This window comes from Vulpes lagopus, chromosome 23, assembly GCF_018345385.1.
Source record: "Vulpes lagopus strain Blue_001 chromosome 23, ASM1834538v1, whole genome shotgun sequence".
In the NCBI taxonomy this organism is placed as follows: domain Eukaryota; kingdom Metazoa; phylum Chordata; class Mammalia; order Carnivora; family Canidae; genus Vulpes; species Vulpes lagopus.
In genome coordinates, this window is record NC_054846.1 from 54,485,946 (window position 1) to 54,506,418 (window position 20,473).

At 45.8% G+C, this 20,473-nt stretch overlaps 2 protein-coding genes across 8 annotated transcripts in view; one reads left to right on the plus strand and one right to left on the minus strand.

Annotated features, from left to right (window-relative positions):
- The window catches only part of OSBPL9 (oxysterol binding protein like 9), a 170,250-nt gene extending 167,854 nt beyond the window's left edge, over positions 1 to 2,396 (plus strand). For all 7 annotated transcript variants that reach the window (XM_041739145.1, XM_041739146.1, XM_041739147.1 and 4 more), the window contains 3 exons: positions 68 to 159; positions 1,302 to 1,437; positions 1,693 to 2,396. In XM_041739145.1, the coding sequence (XP_041595079.1) occupies positions 68 to 159; positions 1,302 to 1,437; positions 1,693 to 1,767 (303 nt within the window). In that variant the 3' untranslated portion in view covers positions 1,768 to 2,396. The remainder of the gene's footprint in view (positions 1 to 67; positions 160 to 1,301; positions 1,438 to 1,692) is intronic.
- Positions 2,397 to 3,066: 670 nt separating this feature from the next.
- The window catches only part of NRDC (nardilysin convertase), a 97,686-nt gene continuing 80,279 nt past the window's right edge, over positions 3,067 to 20,473 (minus strand). Inside the window, exons 23-34 of the mRNA XM_041739144.1 lie at positions 17,925 to 18,052; positions 16,222 to 16,384; positions 14,600 to 14,631; positions 14,223 to 14,361; positions 12,283 to 12,330; positions 11,937 to 11,989; positions 11,433 to 11,516; positions 10,622 to 10,712; positions 10,303 to 10,419; positions 9,334 to 9,423; positions 9,017 to 9,193; positions 3,067 to 3,106 (exon numbers count right to left, since the gene is read on the minus strand). Of these exons, the coding sequence (XP_041595078.1) occupies positions 3,089 to 3,106; positions 9,017 to 9,193; positions 9,334 to 9,423; positions 10,303 to 10,419; positions 10,622 to 10,712; positions 11,433 to 11,516; positions 11,937 to 11,989; positions 12,283 to 12,330; positions 14,223 to 14,361; positions 14,600 to 14,631; positions 16,222 to 16,384; positions 17,925 to 18,052 (1,140 nt within the window). The 3' untranslated portion in view covers positions 3,067 to 3,088. The remainder of the gene's footprint in view (positions 3,107 to 9,016; positions 9,194 to 9,333; positions 9,424 to 10,302; positions 10,420 to 10,621; positions 10,713 to 11,432; positions 11,517 to 11,936; positions 11,990 to 12,282; positions 12,331 to 14,222; positions 14,362 to 14,599; positions 14,632 to 16,221; positions 16,385 to 17,924; positions 18,053 to 20,473) is intronic.

The window sequence follows — 20,473 nt, forward strand, 5'->3', positions numbered from 1 at the left end:
GGAAAGAGGACTCTTCATCCCAGAACAGGTGGGACAATACAACATCTACCTTCATCTTGTTTCCTAGGAAAATGCAGTTTTTATAGATACCAAGAAGTTGCCTATAATTAAGAAGAAAGTGAGGAAGTTAGAAGATCAGAACGAGTATGAATCCCGCTGGTAAGCGTGCTTCCCGGGGTGTGGCAGGCGGGGCCTCGAGGCCGGGGGGCCTAGGGCGTAAGCCAGCCTCATCGCCTGCTGCCCTAAACTGGGAACCGCCTGAGTTGGCGTGAGCGCCCCGGAGACGAACCCGTACGTGTCTGACGCTGGGGAGAGTAAGCATCCGCTGTGTGCTGGCCTGTCAGCAGCCTGTGGGGCCCAGTCGAGGTGTCTGCCCTCAGGTCGTACCTGGAGTGTTTCCGCACGGATCTCTGAAGGGACTTTGAAAACACTAGCCACAGTGTCAGGCTTTCAAAACACCTCTTACTATCATCAAATAGTTTGAAACCATTGGAAAATTAGACACCAACAGAATTTCTTCCTCTCCCATTTGTACGGTAGAATCCGGGTCTCTTGGTGGCATGAGCATCACCCCCAAACTCTTGGTTTAGCGTATTAGGGCGTTTCTAAGTGAAGGAATGGGCTCTCGCACACCAGTACCGCACTGCTGTGTCAGACCCGTTAACAGCCTGCGTAGCTGGACTACCCCATGGTGCTCAGCCTTCTCTGGGGCTACGCGTGCCCACTTCCTGGCCCGGGTTCCTGCTCTTGCGAGGCGACGCCACACTTCCCCGGTTACCAGCTTCCAGGCCTTGGGAAGCAGCCACATCGCTTAGCCCAGTCTCTACAGACTGGGCTTTACAGACTCTTACTCTGTTCAGACTGTGTCTCCAAGATTTCATTGTTCAAGGGAGTTTTTTCTGAAATGGAACTTTTCTCCCCTGATCTTACTCTTTTGGTTTTTAACAAAGGAAACCCAAGCCCGGGAGAGGTGAGCCGCTAACCCCAGGGCTGCCTTGCTAGCCTTGGTGGAGCCCCAGACAGACCTCAGGGTCAGTTTTGCTCTCCTCTGTACCGCATATCTAGCTTTCTGCCCATCCTTCTTTCCTTCGACACTAGCAGTGGAATCCTCCGAGCCCATTTCTCCTGCTTACGCCAGCACCTTGGTACCACTTCGAGTTCGTTCCTGAACTGCACACTGCACTTAAACCCGGTTGGCTTACACTTTGACGATGCTGTACTCAGCGGGTGCTGCACGGTCATTCTCAGGTTTGCTAACTCCTCTCCGTTTAGTACTCAGCACTTTGACTTCTTTTCTTTAGCCTTTGGAAGGATGTCACTTTCAACTTAAAAATCAGAGACATTGATGCAGCAACCGAAGCCAAGCATAGACTTGAAGAAAGACAAAGAGCAGAAGCCCGGGAAAGGAAAGAGAAGGAAATTCAGTGGGAGACTAGGGTAAGCTTGTTTGGGGAGCCTGCCCCGGCCCTGAGCCTCGCGCCCCCATGCCCTGAGCTGTACTTCCACGTCCTTGTCACTGACTGCAGAAGTACCGTGCGTACCCCTTGTAAATAAGCCTGCTGATTGCCACGATGAGCCCTGGTCCCTACCGGAAACTCGTTTTAGTGTAAGGAGGGGAGAAGACCTAATAAACTCTTATTTATAGACGTACAAAGCAAATGAGTAACGGAGTTCTCCCCCTTTCTTTTACAGTTATTTCATGAAGATGGAGAATGTTGGGTTTACGATGAACCATTACTGAAACGTCTTGGTGCTGCAAAGCATTAGGCTGGGAAATGCAACATTTACACCTGATGACCAGGGCAATAGGCATAATTAAGCAACAATTTTCCTTTGGGAGAATCTGTTCACTCCCTTCTTATTGCAGTGGTTCCTATCTCAGGGATACTGGACTTTCTGATGCAGATGAACAATTAAAACGAGAAAAGCTTCCCTCTTTTCCTTTTCTGTGGCAGTTACAATTTTGAATTCAGTCCTGAGAAAAACTTCAGGTTTTGAAAACAAGATGTCTGCTTTTTTCCCCAAACCCCATGCTCTGAAGAGCATTTATAAATCCCAGTCTTAAACCTTGCACACCTAGTATGGCTGTTAAGATATACATCTGTTTCTTAGCTCATATCAGCTTGGGTTCTACACACACACATATACATATATATACATATATACCTGATGGCAGATTTTTCACAAATACTCCATCTACTGTAAATATTGGTTCCTCTGAGTTTTAGAAACTTAGTGCAATGTATTAAAATCAAGTGTTAGGAAATTTCATGGCCTCACCTGTAACAACTTTTGTTTTGGAATTGGACTATTAAATTGTATCTAACTCTGGACTAACTATATTTAACTATACTCAGTGCTTCTTAAGGCTTCATAAAGTAATTTTTTCAAATTTTTTTAAATGTGTTTCTTTTATTATTTGGCAGCCTTGAATCCAAGAGCTAAGTAGCTTTACACAAGGACTCTCCTGAAGCAGTGGAGGGTCCATCCTTCTTCTCAGCCCTCCCATGAACTCTGTGCTCGGTGTTTAGCTCCCACCAGGCTATTCTCCAGAGTCCCTTGAATTCTCATACAGCACACATAGGGCTCCCAACATTTATCCAAAAATATTTTATTGCCTTAGTTTAGGAAGAGGGTTTTAGATTCCCACCCCACAAACAAAAAAGTAGCAAATGGCTCGTTCTGAAGAAGGGCATTACAGAACTGTCTTTATTTAAAAATACATTAAAAAAAAAAAAAAAACCACCACCACGTATTAGCACCTAGCACTTCTTAGGCACTAAGACCTGGGTTACACAGGGCCTCTCAGAGTTCCCCTACAGAACGGGGTCCTCCAGCTGAGAACCAGGACAGGCCAGGGCTTCTCTAAGTGCTCCAGCAAGCTTTCTGGTCGCACTTGGCACAGCTGCTGTTCTCTGCCAGCTCCTAGGGTAACCCGTGGTTTCTGATTCACAACGTGGGGGGTAGGAGTGTAAATCAAGTTCTATGACGGCAGTGCAAAAATTCAGTGGCACTAGTAGTAGTGTAACTTCATAAGATACCAACACATTTTTAAATACACAATGCTTCAGGCCAACGAGACTGCAGTTTATTTGACTATTTTGTGGTAGGGGAGCAGGCTAAGTGTCGATGTGAAAGCCCTGATGTCAGTAATGGGGATGGTGGAGCCCACCAGCAAGGGGGAAGTCGGCAGGTAGGTTAGCTGCATCACTTCACAAGAGTGGGACTCCTCACCCGAAGGGGAGCCGTCCTCTTCTGGCTCATACTTCCCAAATCCAACAACCTGAAAGAAGCCAAAGACTTGAGAACTAGGCTCACCAGATGCGGGCAAAAACCGGTCAGAATGTCTAGTACCAGCCCAAGCTCAGGGAATGTTGCAGGGCTAACCTAAAGGCTTGGAGCCAGCGTGGCAACCATACTCACGTGAACGCTGAGCATTTTACTTCCTGGTCCTCTGTGAGCCTTGAACCAGCTGACGAGGTCAGATTTTGAGAATGACTTCAGTGCTTCAATCTTACAGGGGGGAGGGAAGATAGGAAAGAAAGCTATAAAAGACAAGTGATGCATTTTCTGGAAAGGTCTTATTAAACTCCCACACCCCCTGGGTTTGGTTCTGCTCAGCACCTGAGCATATCCTTTATACCTTCTAGAGAAGGATGAAAACGAGACTGTGTGACACCCTCGTGTCTCACAGCAATAGCCCTGGCAAACAGGGTAGCGATGCCCTCGTTACAGCGGAGGAGCACACAGGCGAAATCCGCCACCGCGTCAGTGCCGCCTCTGGGGGGCGTGCTAACTGTACACTCCGCCTTGAGAGAATACGGGGGCAGGGGTGGTGGAAACACAGGAAGAGAACTTGGTTGTCCCACAAGGAAAACTGGAGCGCTTACGAGCTGTGCTGAAACCTCTTGTTAAATGGCCTTTCTGCTTCACTGTCCTTTTCTACTCCACCATGGAGGGTTACACTGTCAGAGCGCCCTACACTGCAGGTCCCAAAGCTCTTTTTGTGGGTTTTACTACTTTGGGCTAGAAGTTGTCAAAGACCTACACCCAGAATCAATAAACCTGGAGAGAAATTCCATAAAGACCAGAAGAGTAGAACCTGTTTTTTTCCTCTACAAATCTGGTAGTGAGCCTCAATATAAATATAAAACAAGTATATTACACAAAAAATACCAATACAAAACTGGGCATCGCTTGGCTGTCTACGGTGCTAGACAACCCATCTGGAAATTCAAGATTTGATTAAGCAAACCTAGATGGTCTGCAATAAGCAAACCTAGGTGAGCACCCCGGGTTTCTCTTCCACACAATATTGATTTGCTTGGCAGTGTGACTCTTAGAAAATCAGGAGTCCCAGTCAGGACTCTGATTCTCAAAACTTCCTACTACCTCATGGGCAAGGCGGTCAAAGAGATACTGCTGTGTCACCACTTCGTTCCAGTTCCTGTCCACCTCCTCCCCAAGGTGGGTATCCTCACATTCCTTCAGCTTGATGAGAGCTGTGACCTGTTCCATCAAAAAGAGAGACCCTCAGGTACAGCATCACCCCAATCGTCCCAGAACACTTGGTCCTGTTCAGTCTGGTTTGTGACAGACCTGCCAGCGTGACGACGGGGAGGGACGAAGCTAGGAGACACGGTCCAGCCAGGTGGGGCTACAAAACTCAAGAGCCAGCCAAAGGAACAAAAGACCAGACCAGCACACGCACCTGGGTGTTGAAGGCATCCTCAGTGAGGTTCTCTATCTTCTCCTCAAAGCTGGAAAGAAACTCTTCTATCTTCTTATCAACAACTTCAGAACTGAAAACACGTTCAATGACAAGTCAGCAGAAACCTGGCCTCAAGCAGAACGCAAAGGAGAAAAAGGGCTGCGGCATGTTTCTAGGAAAGAGACTGGGGTATTTTCTTCCCCGGCCTCAGCCCTCTTCCTCTAAGCTGAGTGAGAGAACAGAACAGCAAAGGACCCAGCCCCTCAGCACTGAAGCGGTGACCAGCCAAGCCCGACCGCCCCACAGCACGACCCAGCGAGGCTCGTCCCCTGCCTGGTTCTAGCCTAGGTGCTGAGTCAGGCACCTGTGCTTTGCTTGTGCTGGGCTCCCCTGGAGAGAGGAAACACTGACAAGCCCTGCAGCCCCTGGAACCATCACTGATCCACCACTGATCCGTCCCGCATCAGGCCACCTACGACCCACCCTCTGTCCCCACCCTCCACAGCTGTGACTAAGTGAAGCAAACCCTACTAGATCAGAGTTCCTGAGGTTTATTTATTTATTTTTAAGGATTTATTTATTTATTTATGATAGAGAGAGAGAGGCAGAGACACAGGAGGAGGGAGAAACAGACTCTATGCCAGGAGCCCGATGTGGGACTCGATCCCGGGACTCCAGGATTGCGCCCTGGGCCAAAGGCAGGCGCTAAACCGCTGAGCCACCCAGGGATCCCAGTTCCTGAGGTTTAAAGGACGTGCCAATAACCCCCTCTCCAGGCCAAGAATAATAATAGCTGGGCCCATCTACTCACTTGTATTTAGTTGCCTGAGTCCCCACGGTGACAGAGAATCCTAGGATCCCAGATGTGTTCCTACATGTAGGGTAAACATGGTACCTACAGCCAGAATGAAAAATTCTGTGAACTCAGGCAGTTCCCAGAGCCCCGCCCTCAGAAGCTAGGGATGAGTGGGAAGGGTTTCTATACATCCTGACTGGACCTGACTCCTGAAAGAAAATCCGCAAATGTGTATGCATCTACTTCATTTTCAGGTTAGGGTGTCCAGCCCCCTCCTGAACTGAGGACTACACACTAACTTTTTTCCTTGTCAATCTTTGAAACTTGACCAAACAAAACCTGATCATAGATGGTTCAAGATGCAAATTCTAGAAGTTCTGACCAGTCGGTATGACTCTAAAGCATGGAAGGACCAGTAAGCTCCAAGAGGCTGCTCAGTCAGGGTATCTGGTAAACCTCAGCCTGCAAAGTAAGCCCCAGACCTTCATGTGAGCTCGGTGCTCTCGCCAGCAGACTTACCCAAGGGTCTGCTTGGTTCGAAGGAAGTCAAAACAAGGCTCTTCCATGTGCATCTGTAATTCAACATATACCCATCAGCCCAACTCCTCCCAGCAGAGAAAGGCGATCCACTTCTAACTCCCAAGTGTTCCACGTCACCCCGAAGTCCAGCCTCCCTACTCCCTTCTTCCTAAATCGCCCAAGCCCCCTGTCCATGCTCATATCAGAAGAGAATATGAAAATAACCATCTCACCAACAAACAGGCCTCTGACCCCTCCCGAGCCCCTCGCTCCCGGGCAGAAAGGCCCGTCCTCCGAGTGGGTCAAGGGCTTCTGAACACTTCAACTCTCCTTTACTACAACTTACCACGAGCAGCTCCATGAGAGTGTATTCTTTCAGACTCCTGGTACCTGACTGAAAGGAGAGGTTGGTCAGACCAACTGACAATCCAATGGCTTATGGGACTTTTGAAGAATCCAGCTATTCTTGGCAACCACTTTACTCAGGTATCCATCCCATTCTTCTCTTGCCCCAAGAGAAGTGATCACACACTCTGCTGCCATATTCTCAACAATTTTTTTTATACATGTGCCTTCCCACTAGACTAGTAGGCCTGTGAGGACAGAAATTATGCCCAATTATCTGCATTCTTGGCCCTTGCAGGCCAACATGAGGTGAGTCCAGTAATACCCAACCTGCCAGCTCCTGCCCAAAGAACCCAAAGGACCAAACCTAAAGTCAAGTATTTGCAGTCAAGGTCCTAAGGAGAAAAGCAGGAAATATTTGGGATCAATGAAGGATATCTGGACCTATTCCTCAGACAGAAAGGGTATGAACAGAAGCTTCTAAGGTCATATAGAGGGAGCCAAAACAGCTGGTAAGAGAAATACCTAAAAGGCAGATACCACACTTGGGAGACCACATCCCGGCTCTCCTGGAGAGTAGCAAAATAACATGGTTAGAATGAAAGGGGGCAGGAAGCCAACAAGCAAGGATGCTGCTAGTACACCACTGTCAGGCTCCTCTAACAGACCCATTTCTTTTCCTTGCCACTTCATTAGAGGAAGGGGCTGAAAGCCTATGTGCCATGCAAGTCCTGTTTAGTCAGGCAAGGAGATTTCCTGTTCAAGATGCTCTCTGGGAAGAGGGAAGTGGTTTCCTAAGGAAAGCAGTTTGTTTTAGAAGCCAGTGCTAAGAGGTAACTGATAGAAAGCACCTCAATAGACATGGTCTTGCGATATGAAATCTCACCTAAACGGGAAAAGTACTATGGATTTTGAACAGCAGAAACACTGGAAATGTGGACAGGGCCAGGCCATACCATTTATGAATTTTGGGGGGGGGGGGGGGGGAGGGAGGCTGGTAGTCATTTCAGCTTCAAATAAGCTGAGAATCTGGATAAAAACAAAGTAACTACAGCCAGAGGGTGAAGGGCTCCACACACAAGCTGGGTCTCTATGGAAAGCCATAAGTTCAGGGCCAGAAACACAATAAAAGGACAAGGCAACAGACAGTAAGGCCATATACCCCTGCCCAAAGCCCAGACCAGGGAGATCGTCACAGGGCCTGATGGAGAAGTTACTTCCTACTGCAGGACACCTAGGAACCACAGAGTTTAAGAAGTCTGAGATCAGTCTGGACAGGCACAGGTCCCAGCTGTTCTAGAAGTAAGTGGGACTAACCACAAGCTATGGGCCAAGTGAGACTGTTGCAAAGCTCCTATTTTAAGCCCCATCCCGCCTTTCTAGAATGGTGTGGAAAGAACACAGGATCTGAGGACAGAAGGAACAGGTTTAAGCCCCACACACCTCAGGCAAGTAAAGGACTCTGGACCTCAGATTCATCAAAACAGGCGATAAATCCTTTATCTCAGATGCTTTGAAACTTTTTATTACGATTCTGGTTAGTCACTCTGTTTTGCTATATATTGATGGCTTGGTTATGTTTACTTTTGTCTCTTTTTCAAAACTGTCCTTTTAACAAATGTCATCCTGCCACTTGGGGTTCTATCGGGAGGGCACATAGGAACTTCCAACCACTCTTCAGTCTCTGTCCCTCTGGACTAGTAGTTGAATGATTCGACAAAGCACTGGGATTGAGAAAGGATCCATTTCGCTAACAGGAGCAATTTTTAAGTGCAATTGCTTCAAGAGGACAAACGACCCTATGGATAAAACCACAGAGGTAACCGCAGAAGGGCCTTGAAAGTCATAGGGTCACTACTCCCGGGTACTCGACCTTCCACCAAGCTTAGTGCCCTACCAGTCTTAGGCACGAGGATGGCTGTGTATAAAGGAGCCAACTGACCTGGTAGTACACCGTGACCTCTGAGTTGGCATCACCCTTGTTCAGAGCTCTCACTTTGCACAGGTGGTGGCCACCGGGCAGCTCTACCACCTGGAACTGCACAGGCATCTCCTGCTCCAGGGGCATGAAGTTCAGCTTGCTGCAAAAGAATGAGTGGGTCACTGAGCAGCGCCTTTCCCCTCTTCCCCTCACCCGAAGACGACTGTGAAGAGGGCGTCCGGCCATCCACAGTCCCTTCTGAGGGACTCTGTTTACATAGCCAGAAGACCGAACACAGGGAGCACCATTCATTGTGGATTTAGCGGTAACTGAGCTGTGGCTCAAAGCCTTCATGCTAATAGGAAGGTCCTACAGAGAAATCTCAAAGCAATACTCACTCAACAAACACATTTTCAGGAAATCCACGGATTCCTAGGAGGCAAAAGAAAAAAAATAACTAGAGGCAGGCTCTCTTGACCCTAATTGCACTCAGAACCAACTAATATCAATATTATAATTCTCGAGAAACCCTGGATAGCAGTGATGAAAGCAGTATCTAGGCTGCCAACCACACTGATTATGATTGTGAATATTAGGCGCTCTCAAGTCGACAGCTTGGCGTCCACCGTTCTCCCATTGACACTGTTTACCTGCACACTGTGACGTGGTCAACTTAACTGCCCAGTTTAGCCCACTAGGCCGCGTCCTCTTTGACTATTTTGTGGTAGGGGAGCAGGCTAAGTGTCGATGTGAAAGCCCTGATGTCAGTAATGGGGATGGTGGAGCCCACCAGCAAGGGGGAAGTCGGCAGGTAGGTTAGCTGCATCACTTCACAAGAGTGGGACTCCTCACCCGAAGGGGAGCCGTCCTCTTCTGGCTCATACTTCCCAAATCCAACAACCTGAAAGAAGCCAAAGACTTGAGAACTAGGCTCACCAGATGCGGGCAAAAACCGGTCAGAATGTCTAGTACCAGCCCAAGCTCAGGGAATGTTGCAGGGCTAACCTAAAGGCTTGGAGCCAGCGTGGCAACCATACTCACGTGAACGCTGAGCATTTTACTTCCTGGTCCTCTGTGAGCCTTGAACCAGCTGACGAGGTCAGATTTTGAGAATGACTTCAGTGCTTCAATCTTACAGGGGGGAGGGAAGATAGGAAAGAAAGCTATAAAAGACAAGTGATGCATTTTCTGGAAAGGTCTTATTAAACTCCCACACCCCCTGGGTTTGGTTCTGCTCAGCACCTGAGCATATCCTTTATACCTTCTAGAGAAGGATGAAAACGAGACTGTGTGACACCCTCGTGTCTCACAGCAATAGCCCTGGCAAACAGGGTAGCGATGCCCTCGTTACAGCGGAGGAGCACACAGGCGAAATCCGCCACCGCGTCAGTGCCGCCTCTGGGGGGCGTGCTAACTGTACACTCCGCCTTGAGAGAATACGGGGGCAGGGGTGGTGGAAACACAGGAAGAGAACTTGGTTGTCCCACAAGGAAAACTGGAGCGCTTACGAGCTGTGCTGAAACCTCTTGTTAAATGGCCTTTCTGCTTCACTGTCCTTTTCTACTCCACCATGGAGGGTTACACTGTCAGAGCGCCCTACACTGCAGGTCCCAAAGCTCTTTTTGTGGGTTTTACTACTTTGGGCTAGAAGTTGTCAAAGACCTACACCCAGAATCAATAAACCTGGAGAGAAATTCCATAAAGACCAGAAGAGTAGAACCTGTTTTTTTCCTCTACAAATCTGGTAGTGAGCCTCAATATAAATATAAAACAAGTATATTACACAAAAAATACCAATACAAAACTGGGCATCGCTTGGCTGTCTACGGTGCTAGACAACCCATCTGGAAATTCAAGATTTGATTAAGCAAACCTAGATGGTCTGCAATAAGCAAACCTAGGTGAGCACCCCGGGTTTCTCTTCCACACAATATTGATTTGCTTGGCAGTGTGACTCTTAGAAAATCAGGAGTCCCAGTCAGGACTCTGATTCTCAAAACTTCCTACTACCTCATGGGCAAGGCGGTCAAAGAGATACTGCTGTGTCACCACTTCGTTCCAGTTCCTGTCCACCTCCTCCCCAAGGTGGGTATCCTCACATTCCTTCAGCTTGATGAGAGCTGTGACCTGTTCCATCAAAAAGAGAGACCCTCAGGTACAGCATCACCCCAATCGTCCCAGAACACTTGGTCCTGTTCAGTCTGGTTTGTGACAGACCTGCCAGCGTGACGACGGGGAGGGACGAAGCTAGGAGACACGGTCCAGCCAGGTGGGGCTACAAAACTCAAGAGCCAGCCAAAGGAACAAAAGACCAGACCAGCACACGCACCTGGGTGTTGAAGGCATCCTCAGTGAGGTTCTCTATCTTCTCCTCAAAGCTGGAAAGAAACTCTTCTATCTTCTTATCAACAACTTCAGAACTGAAAACACGTTCAATGACAAGTCAGCAGAAACCTGGCCTCAAGCAGAACGCAAAGGAGAAAAAGGGCTGCGGCATGTTTCTAGGAAAGAGACTGGGGTATTTTCTTCCCCGGCCTCAGCCCTCTTCCTCTAAGCTGAGTGAGAGAACAGAACAGCAAAGGACCCAGCCCCTCAGCACTGAAGCGGTGACCAGCCAAGCCCGACCGCCCCACAGCACGACCCAGCGAGGCTCGTCCCCTGCCTGGTTCTAGCCTAGGTGCTGAGTCAGGCACCTGTGCTTTGCTTGTGCTGGGCTCCCCTGGAGAGAGGAAACACTGACAAGCCCTGCAGCCCCTGGAACCATCACTGATCCACCACTGATCCGTCCCGCATCAGGCCACCTACGACCCACCCTCTGTCCCCACCCTCCACAGCTGTGACTAAGTGAAGCAAACCCTACTAGATCAGAGTTCCTGAGGTTTATTTATTTATTTTTAAGGATTTATTTATTTATTTATGATAGAGAGAGAGAGGCAGAGACACAGGAGGAGGGAGAAACAGACTCTATGCCAGGAGCCCGATGTGGGACTCGATCCCGGGACTCCAGGATTGCGCCCTGGGCCAAAGGCAGGCGCTAAACCGCTGAGCCACCCAGGGATCCCAGTTCCTGAGGTTTAAAGGACGTGCCAATAACCCCCTCTCCAGGCCAAGAATAATAATAGCTGGGCCCATCTACTCACTTGTATTTAGTTGCCTGAGTCCCCACGGTGACAGAGAATCCTAGGATCCCAGATGTGTTCCTACATGTAGGGTAAACATGGTACCTACAGCCAGAATGAAAAATTCTGTGAACTCAGGCAGTTCCCAGAGCCCCGCCCTCAGAAGCTAGGGATGAGTGGGAAGGGTTTCTATACATCCTGACTGGACCTGACTCCTGAAAGAAAATCCGCAAATGTGTATGCATCTACTTCATTTTCAGGTTAGGGTGTCCAGCCCCCTCCTGAACTGAGGACTACACACTAACTTTTTTCCTTGTCAATCTTTGAAACTTGACCAAACAAAACCTGATCATAGATGGTTCAAGATGCAAATTCTAGAAGTTCTGACCAGTCGGTATGACTCTAAAGCATGGAAGGACCAGTAAGCTCCAAGAGGCTGCTCAGTCAGGGTATCTGGTAAACCTCAGCCTGCAAAGTAAGCCCCAGACCTTCATGTGAGCTCGGTGCTCTCGCCAGCAGACTTACCCAAGGGTCTGCTTGGTTCGAAGGAAGTCAAAACAAGGCTCTTCCATGTGCATCTGTAATTCAACATATACCCATCAGCCCAACTCCTCCCAGCAGAGAAAGGCGATCCACTTCTAACTCCCAAGTGTTCCACGTCACCCCGAAGTCCAGCCTCCCTACTCCCTTCTTCCTAAATCGCCCAAGCCCCCTGTCCATGCTCATATCAGAAGAGAATATGAAAATAACCATCTCACCAACAAACAGGCCTCTGACCCCTCCCGAGCCCCTCGCTCCCGGGCAGAAAGGCCCGTCCTCCGAGTGGGTCAAGGGCTTCTGAACACTTCAACTCTCCTTTACTACAACTTACCACGAGCAGCTCCATGAGAGTGTATTCTTTCAGACTCCTGGTACCTGACTGAAAGGAGAGGTTGGTCAGACCAACTGACAATCCAATGGCTTATGGGACTTTTGAAGAATCCAGCTATTCTTGGCAACCACTTTACTCAGGTATCCATCCCATTCTTCTCTTGCCCCAAGAGAAGTGATCACACACTCTGCTGCCATATTCTCAACAATTTTTTTTATACATGTGCCTTCCCACTAGACTAGTAGGCCTGTGAGGACAGAAATTATGCCCAATTATCTGCATTCTTGGCCCTTGCAGGCCAACATGAGGTGAGTCCAGTAATACCCAACCTGCCAGCTCCTGCCCAAAGAACCCAAAGGACCAAACCTAAAGTCAAGTATTTGCAGTCAAGGTCCTAAGGAGAAAAGCAGGAAATATTTGGGATCAATGAAGGATATCTGGACCTATTCCTCAGACAGAAAGGGTATGAACAGAAGCTTCTAAGGTCATATAGAGGGAGCCAAAACAGCTGGTAAGAGAAATACCTAAAAGGCAGATACCACACTTGGGAGACCACATCCCGGCTCTCCTGGAGAGTAGCAAAATAACATGGTTAGAATGAAAGGGGGCAGGAAGCCAACAAGCAAGGATGCTGCTAGTACACCACTGTCAGGCTCCTCTAACAGACCCATTTCTTTTCCTTGCCACTTCATTAGAGGAAGGGGCTGAAAGCCTATGTGCCATGCAAGTCCTGTTTAGTCAGGCAAGGAGATTTCCTGTTCAAGATGCTCTCTGGGAAGAGGGAAGTGGTTTCCTAAGGAAAGCAGTTTGTTTTAGAAGCCAGTGCTAAGAGGTAACTGATAGAAAGCACCTCAATAGACATGGTCTTGCGATATGAAATCTCACCTAAACGGGAAAAGTACTATGGATTTTGAACAGCAGAAACACTGGAAATGTGGACAGGGCCAGGCCATACCATTTATGAATTTTGGGGGGGGGGGAGGGGAGGGAGGCTGGTAGTCATTTCAGCTTCAAATAAGCTGAGAATCTGGATAAAAACAAAGTAACTACAGCCAGAGGGTGAAGGGCTCCACACACAAGCTGGGTCTCTATGGAAAGCCATAAGTTCAGGGCCAGAAACACAATAAAAGGACAAGGCAACAGACAGTAAGGCCATATACCCCTGCCCAAAGCCCAGACCAGGGAGATCGTCACAGGGCCTGATGGAGAAGTTACTTCCTACTGCAGGACACCTAGGAACCACAGAGTTTAAGAAGTCTGAGATCAGTCTGGACAGGCACAGGTCCCAGCTGTTCTAGAAGTAAGTGGGACTAACCACAAGCTATGGGCCAAGTGAGACTGTTGCAAAGCTCCTATTTTAAGCCCCATCCCGCCTTTCTAGAATGGTGTGGAAAGAACACAGGATCTGAGGACAGAAGGAACAGGTTTAAGCCCCACACACCTCAGGCAAGTAAAGGACTCTGGACCTCAGATTCATCAAAACAGGCGATAAATCCTTTATCTCAGATGCTTTGAAACTTTTTATTACGATTCTGGTTAGTCACTCTGTTTTGCTATATATTGATGGCTTGGTTATGTTTACTTTTGTCTCTTTTTCAAAACTGTCCTTTTAACAAATGTCATCCTGCCACTTGGGGTTCTATCGGGAGGGCACATAGGAACTTCCAACCACTCTTCAGTCTCTGTCCCTCTGGACTAGTAGTTGAATGATTCGACAAAGCACTGGGATTGAGAAAGGATCCATTTCGCTAACAGGAGCAATTTTTAAGTGCAATTGCTTCAAGAGGACAAACGACCCTATGGATAAAACCACAGAGGTAACCGCAGAAGGGCCTTGAAAGTCATAGGGTCACTACTCCCGGGTACTCGACCTTCCACCAAGCTTAGTGCCCTACCAGTCTTAGGCACGAGGATGGCTGTGTATAAAGGAGCCAACTGACCTGGTAGTACACCGTGACCTCTGAGTTGGCATCACCCTTGTTCAGAGCTCTCACTTTGCACAGGTGGTGGCCACCGGGCAGCTCTACCACCTGGAACTGCACAGGCATCTCCTGCTCCAGGGGCATGAAGTTCAGCTTGCTGCAAAAGAATGAGTGGGTCACTGAGCAGCGCCTTTCCCCTCTTCCCCTCACCCGAAGACGACTGTGAAGAGGGCGTCCGGCCATCCACAGTCCCTTCTGAGGGACTCTGTTTACATAGCCAGAAGACCGAACACAGGGAGCACCATTCATTGTGGATTTAGCGGTAACTGAGCTGTGGCTCAAAGCCTTCATGCTAATAGGAAGGTCCTACAGAGAAATCTCAAAGCAATACTCACTCAACAACATATTTCAGGAAATCCACGGATTCCTAGGAGGCAAAAGAAAAAAATAACTATAGCAGGCTCTCTTGACCCTAATTGCACTCAGAACCAACTAATATCAATATTATAATTCTTCGAGAAACCCTGGATAGCAGTATGAAAGCAGATCTAGTCTGCCAACCACACTGATTATGATTGTTGAATATTAGGCGGCTCTCAATCGACCAGCTGCTCCTCCGTTCTCCCATTGACACTGTTTACCTGCACACTGTGACGTGGTCAAACTTAACTGCCCAGTTTAGCCCACTAGGCCGCGTCCTCTATGACACTTGTGACTATGTTTTCAAAACCTCGGTCTACAAATATAGACCCAGCACAGAGCAACAGAATAACACAGAACACTAAGTGAGTGCAGCCTCTCCCCTCTCCAGGCTTCTGTTTTCTTACCTATAAAATGGGGGGTGTAGGGAGGGGTCTGCTCATCTCTACAGTGGTTTCTACTGGAGCAACTCATGGTACTAAGTCCTCTAGACCAAAAGGATCCCCTGCCCAGTACTCTCATCATGCTCAGAAAAGCAGGTAGCTATCCTGCTTTTAAACTTCTTTTTGTGGGAAGGAAAGAAATGAAGGCTAGTTTCGGGGCTGAGGGATAAAGACAGAGTGGAAGTAGAGAGGAGACAGCAGCCAGTCTCCAGAGTGGCCAGTTATATATCCCATCAAAGGGCCAGTCCCGAGAAACTGGGAAGCCATGAAGGAAGATGGTCAATAGCCAAATAAATTTAGGGAGAGTCCCAAACAACCATTCTGGGCCAGAAGAGGCCTCAGTTGGTTACAAGGTCCACAGAACTATCCTACTCAATATGTATCACAACAAACTCCTCATATGCCCCCAAATCTACTATTTTCCTACTCTTCCACCAACCCACTGGTTCAAGCAAGAAATCCAGGCATCATCCTAGACCCTCCCTCCTCTCACTTCCACATCTAATTAGTCACTGAGTTTTGGCCATCCTCTACCTATTTCTTTATTCATTCACTTTGCCTAACCTCAGGCTTCAACATCTTTAGCCTCATTGTGTGTGTGTGTGTGTGTGTGTGTGTGTGTGTTACACATAAAACATATAACATTTAGAATCTTAACTACTTAGAATCTTAACTACTGACAGTTACGTAGCATTAAATATACTTACAATATGTATTCTAAAATGGAACTCCAGAACCTTGCAAAAAAGAAACTCTATACCCATAAAACCCCACCTTCCTATCTTCCCAACCCTTGGTAACCACCACTCCACTTTCTGTTTCTATGACTTTGACTACCCGTGTGCATGTGTAGACATCCCTCACCATACCCCAGAGCTCCCACTTCAATCTCTAAATTAAACGGTTGTTTCCACACACCATCTTCAACAAGTAACGAATACCGTATATTTACCACATCTGTTTCACTCAAAGCCCTGTCCATTACCAGCAGTCTTCTTCAAGAAGAAAGTCTTGCCCAGTATCAGGATGGCTGTGCTATGACAACTCTGACCTGTCAAGACTACAGAGCTTCCCTTTTTGCAGAACTAATGCAATTCCAGAGCCCACAAGAGCATTCAGACTTAACCAATAACAACACAACACCTCACACTCACTGTGCTGGTGACATTTCCTTGTACCAGGCCTTCAACAAAGAGCTGGGATTTGAACTCCTTGACGAAGCTCAGCAGAGACTCAAGGGAAAGGCCATCCATCAAAGCCCGGTACTTGTCAATCATAGACCAACGGGCATATTCCAGGATTAAGAGCCGCACATCTCTATTCAGAGGGCAGAAAAAAAAGTTTCATTGTTTTGAAATAAATTTTAAGATAAAAAAAAGACTTGGTTCAATTTCTACAGATGACATGTTTTTGAAGAGACACAATTTCTATCATAACTTAAGATAATCACCAAAAAGCACTTAAAAATACACATATAAAGTTATACATCGATTTGCTCACTGGTACAACTCACTTATCTTAGTGGCAAAGTAAAATATTTCACGTTAGTTGCCAGATGAATCACACTCCAATTTAGAATCATTACTATTTATTTGAAATCTCACTAGCATGTTGTTAATTACTAGAGGCCAGTATTATAGATATCTATGACTACAGTGACAACACAGTATTCGTAGTGGCTCTAGGCCAGAATCAGACCAACCCCTATTCTAAACTCTAAACTTCCCTCTCTCCTCACACTAAACTATTTGTACTTGGCTAGTTACTTAACATCTGTGACTCAATTTCTTCATTTGAAAAATGGTAAGTAATAATGGCTACTATTATAGGGTTTGGGAGAGAGTTAAATATATATATAGTTTTTATATCTAGCAAATAACAAATCTCCAATAAAGAGGTATAATTATTAGTCTACTATATTTTAATAAGCTAGTATTCAGGAGTTATTTGATACAGAGCTATTTTTCATCATATTGATAGTTCCAGATGACTGTCCTTTCCAATTTCTATCTGGTTATTAGTTTTTACGACTTTTTATGACTTTTTGTGACCAGATCAGTTATTACAGGTCTGACTCTTAAATGCCACCTGCCTTGCTTCTGAATTCTGTTCACTTACGGGCTCCTTTGTAACTGTGTCAAAAGTAGGGCCTCTACATATGTTTGTGCTGTTTGCCATTTATAGATGCCCACAAGGAGTCACGCAGGGGCTTGCAAGCCATGTGCACAAAGGGCTATCTGCTCAGAGAGGACTCTCTTCTCCCTCCCACAAAGGCTCTCCCCCTGTTGACAGATGGCACCCTAAAGGGGTGCTTTTTTTGATTCACACAGAGGTACCTCTCGACTACCATTAACCCTGGACAAAAGAACAGGCTCTAATGAAACGACCCAAGGGGTTATGAGTGGAGGCTTTAATCACACTGTCAGAAGCCTTTTTGCTCTCCTTTGGAAACTTGGCTGAATTCTGGATAGTTGCAGTTGCCAAATAAGTGATGGGTTAAGCAGTTTAACTCAGTTACCCAATATACTAAAACCAGTAGTAAAGCAATTTTGAGCTACCACAGGGCCAGCACTTCTTTAACTTATTTACTTACAAACTTTGGGGAAAAATGCCCTTGTTTATTGTTCGCCTCTAAGTATAGTAAGCAGGCTTATTTTAGTCCTTCTCACACCTATTTAAGCTGGGTTAGAAATCCTATCACCCAATGGATGGTTTCTTAAACCACAGCCAATTCTAATTCGTCTGAAAAACAGCACTGAAACCATAGCCTCATTCCCCACACCTAACCCCTAGAAAGGCAAACCACTTTGACCACCTTCAGGCCTTCAAAATACAAGCTGATACTATGTATACCCACTTGGCCAGAGTCTCAGGCTTGATGAGGATGTTAAAGTAGGTTTTCTTCAACTGTTCAGTTATCATTGTAAATACAGCTGGTGTGGAACTGAACTCCGCTAAGTAATCAATAATGAGCTGAAATAGTAGCTAAAGAGAAAAGAAACAAGCGCTTTAAATGGAGAAGCACGAAATCCATGGGTTGGGGGCAGAGGTGGGGGGTGGGGGTGAAACCTGTTTCCCATTGGTGTTTACCAGTGGCCCAGCATGGTAACAGGTATTTGTAGGAGAAATGAGAAGTACTGGTGATTCGAAGAATCTTCAGGAGCTAAAATCCTCAATAATTGTAAAATTTGGAACAGTGATTCCTTTTTTTCCTTTTTAATAATTTTCATGGGTATTCTTAAACACTTTTTTCTTCCAAATAAATAATTTTTTTATTCAGCTCTCCACTGCACCTAAATGTGATTTTAACTGGGAGGACATTACATTTATATATTAATTTTGGTAATGATAACTTTCTATCAAGCTGTCCTATCCAGAAACATGATGAGTCTCTCCCTTAAAGTCTTTATAATATGCTTCAGTAAGATTTCTAATTTTCTTTACATAAATTCTATACTCTTCTTTATTCCTAGGTATTTTGTTTTTCTCAATATTGTAATAATACAATGTTTTTTCTATCCATTTCTACATGGTTATCGTTACTACAGGAAAAAATAACCACTGATGTTGATACCGATCTTGTGACCAGTCAGTCACATCGCATTATTTTTTACACTTCAGAGACTTGGGGTGCCTGGGTGGCTTAGTTAAGTATCTGCCTTTTGCTCAGGTTATGATCCGTCTCCCATCAGGCTCCCTAGGCAGCAGGAAGTAAAATTTTTTTTTTACTTCCTAGATATTTTGTATTTTTTATTCCTATTTTGTTTTTCTGGATACTATGTAATGGAACATGTATTTTAAAATAATCACTAAACCCAACATGGGGTTCAAACTGAGAATCCCAACCGAGATCAAGAGCTACATGCTCTACCAACTGAGCCAGCCAGGCAACCCCCCCATGAAGGTTTGTATTTATTGTATTTAACTAATTTCCTTCTATTCCTTCTTATTAAGAATGCCCACTTAATTTATCAGATTTTTTTGGCATTTATTACTTATTCATCTAATGTTCCGTTTGAACTGTTATAATGATTTGTGTTCAGCAACTTTCAAATACTGAGCAACAAACCTTTCATATTCCTACCTTTTGGTCACATGAATTTTTCTTTCTGTTACATTATTGGATTTAATTTTCAAATTTTTAAAATGTATGAATCTATTATTATATAGGTGAAACTGGTGTCTAGGTTGAGAGAGAAAAAGAGAGAGATTTATAGATTCTATGCCAGGTTTTAATATGAAGGCTAGGTAAGCTTCATAAAATTAAGAGTCTCAAATACTTGTCTATGGCTTATTTTTTTAAGATTTATTTTTATTTATTAATGATAGACATAGAGAGAGAGAGAGAGAGAGAGAGAGAGTGAGAGAGAGAGTGAGAGAGAGGCAGAGATACAGGCAGAAGGAGAAGCAGGCTCCATGCCGGGAGCCCGACGTGGGACTTGATCCCGGGACTCCAGGATCACGCCCTGGGCCAAAGGCAGGCGTGAAACCGCTGAGCCACCCAGGGATCCCCTATGGCTTATATTTTTAAAAAGCTCCCAAGGTAATTCTAAAATATACCTCCTAAATGACAACCAATGTATTAGGCTTTAATCTGTGTGGACCTTAAGCTATATTATATTAAGGCCTCTGAAGACTGACAAAAGTCAAATATTCTACAATGTCTCCTCCTAAGACCAATCTTTGTTCTCTGGGGAAGATGATTAGGGCAAGGGTATAAAGAAAAGAACTATACTGTCCTCTCGGGTTTTTGCTAAGACACAGAGGCCTCTTAGTGCAGTTCTAATTTCTGCCAGGTACTTTGCTCCAGATTTTTTTCTTGTTTGAACCTAGTTCCCTAAATCTTGATATACGTTCTACAAAAGAAATCAAGATATAACATTTGTTGTTGGATACACTGTATTATTTTAGCTGGTATTTAATGGTCTATCCCTCTTAGCCAGCATTCCATGTTATCTCTCCTTTTGCTTATGAAGTTTTGACAAAGTTAACACTGAAACATTCCTTATCAAAAGATAAATTACTGACAAGGTATAGATCATGTTTCTCAAAAAAAAAAAAAAAAAAAAAAAGATCATGTTTCTCAAAAGCTCCTAAATTTAGAAAGAAAATACAACACATACCCGAAACAAAGGGACAGAGTGAAGGAAGAGCTTGGAAGGATACAAACACTTGACTTCTACTCTGTCAGGCAATGTTCCAGGTGCTTTAAATTTGTTATTACCATGTGAGTATGAAATTAATCTCAAACCAGTCCAAAATGCCAGTGGTGGCCACTGAGAAACTGACAGCAAAAGGAAGTGAAATCAAGCCTGAAGCACAGGCTACATTGCATGCACTGCTAGTTATTAATGAATAGATGTTGCTCTTATGTGTGGCCCAAGTTAGAATAGCTGTCACCAGCCA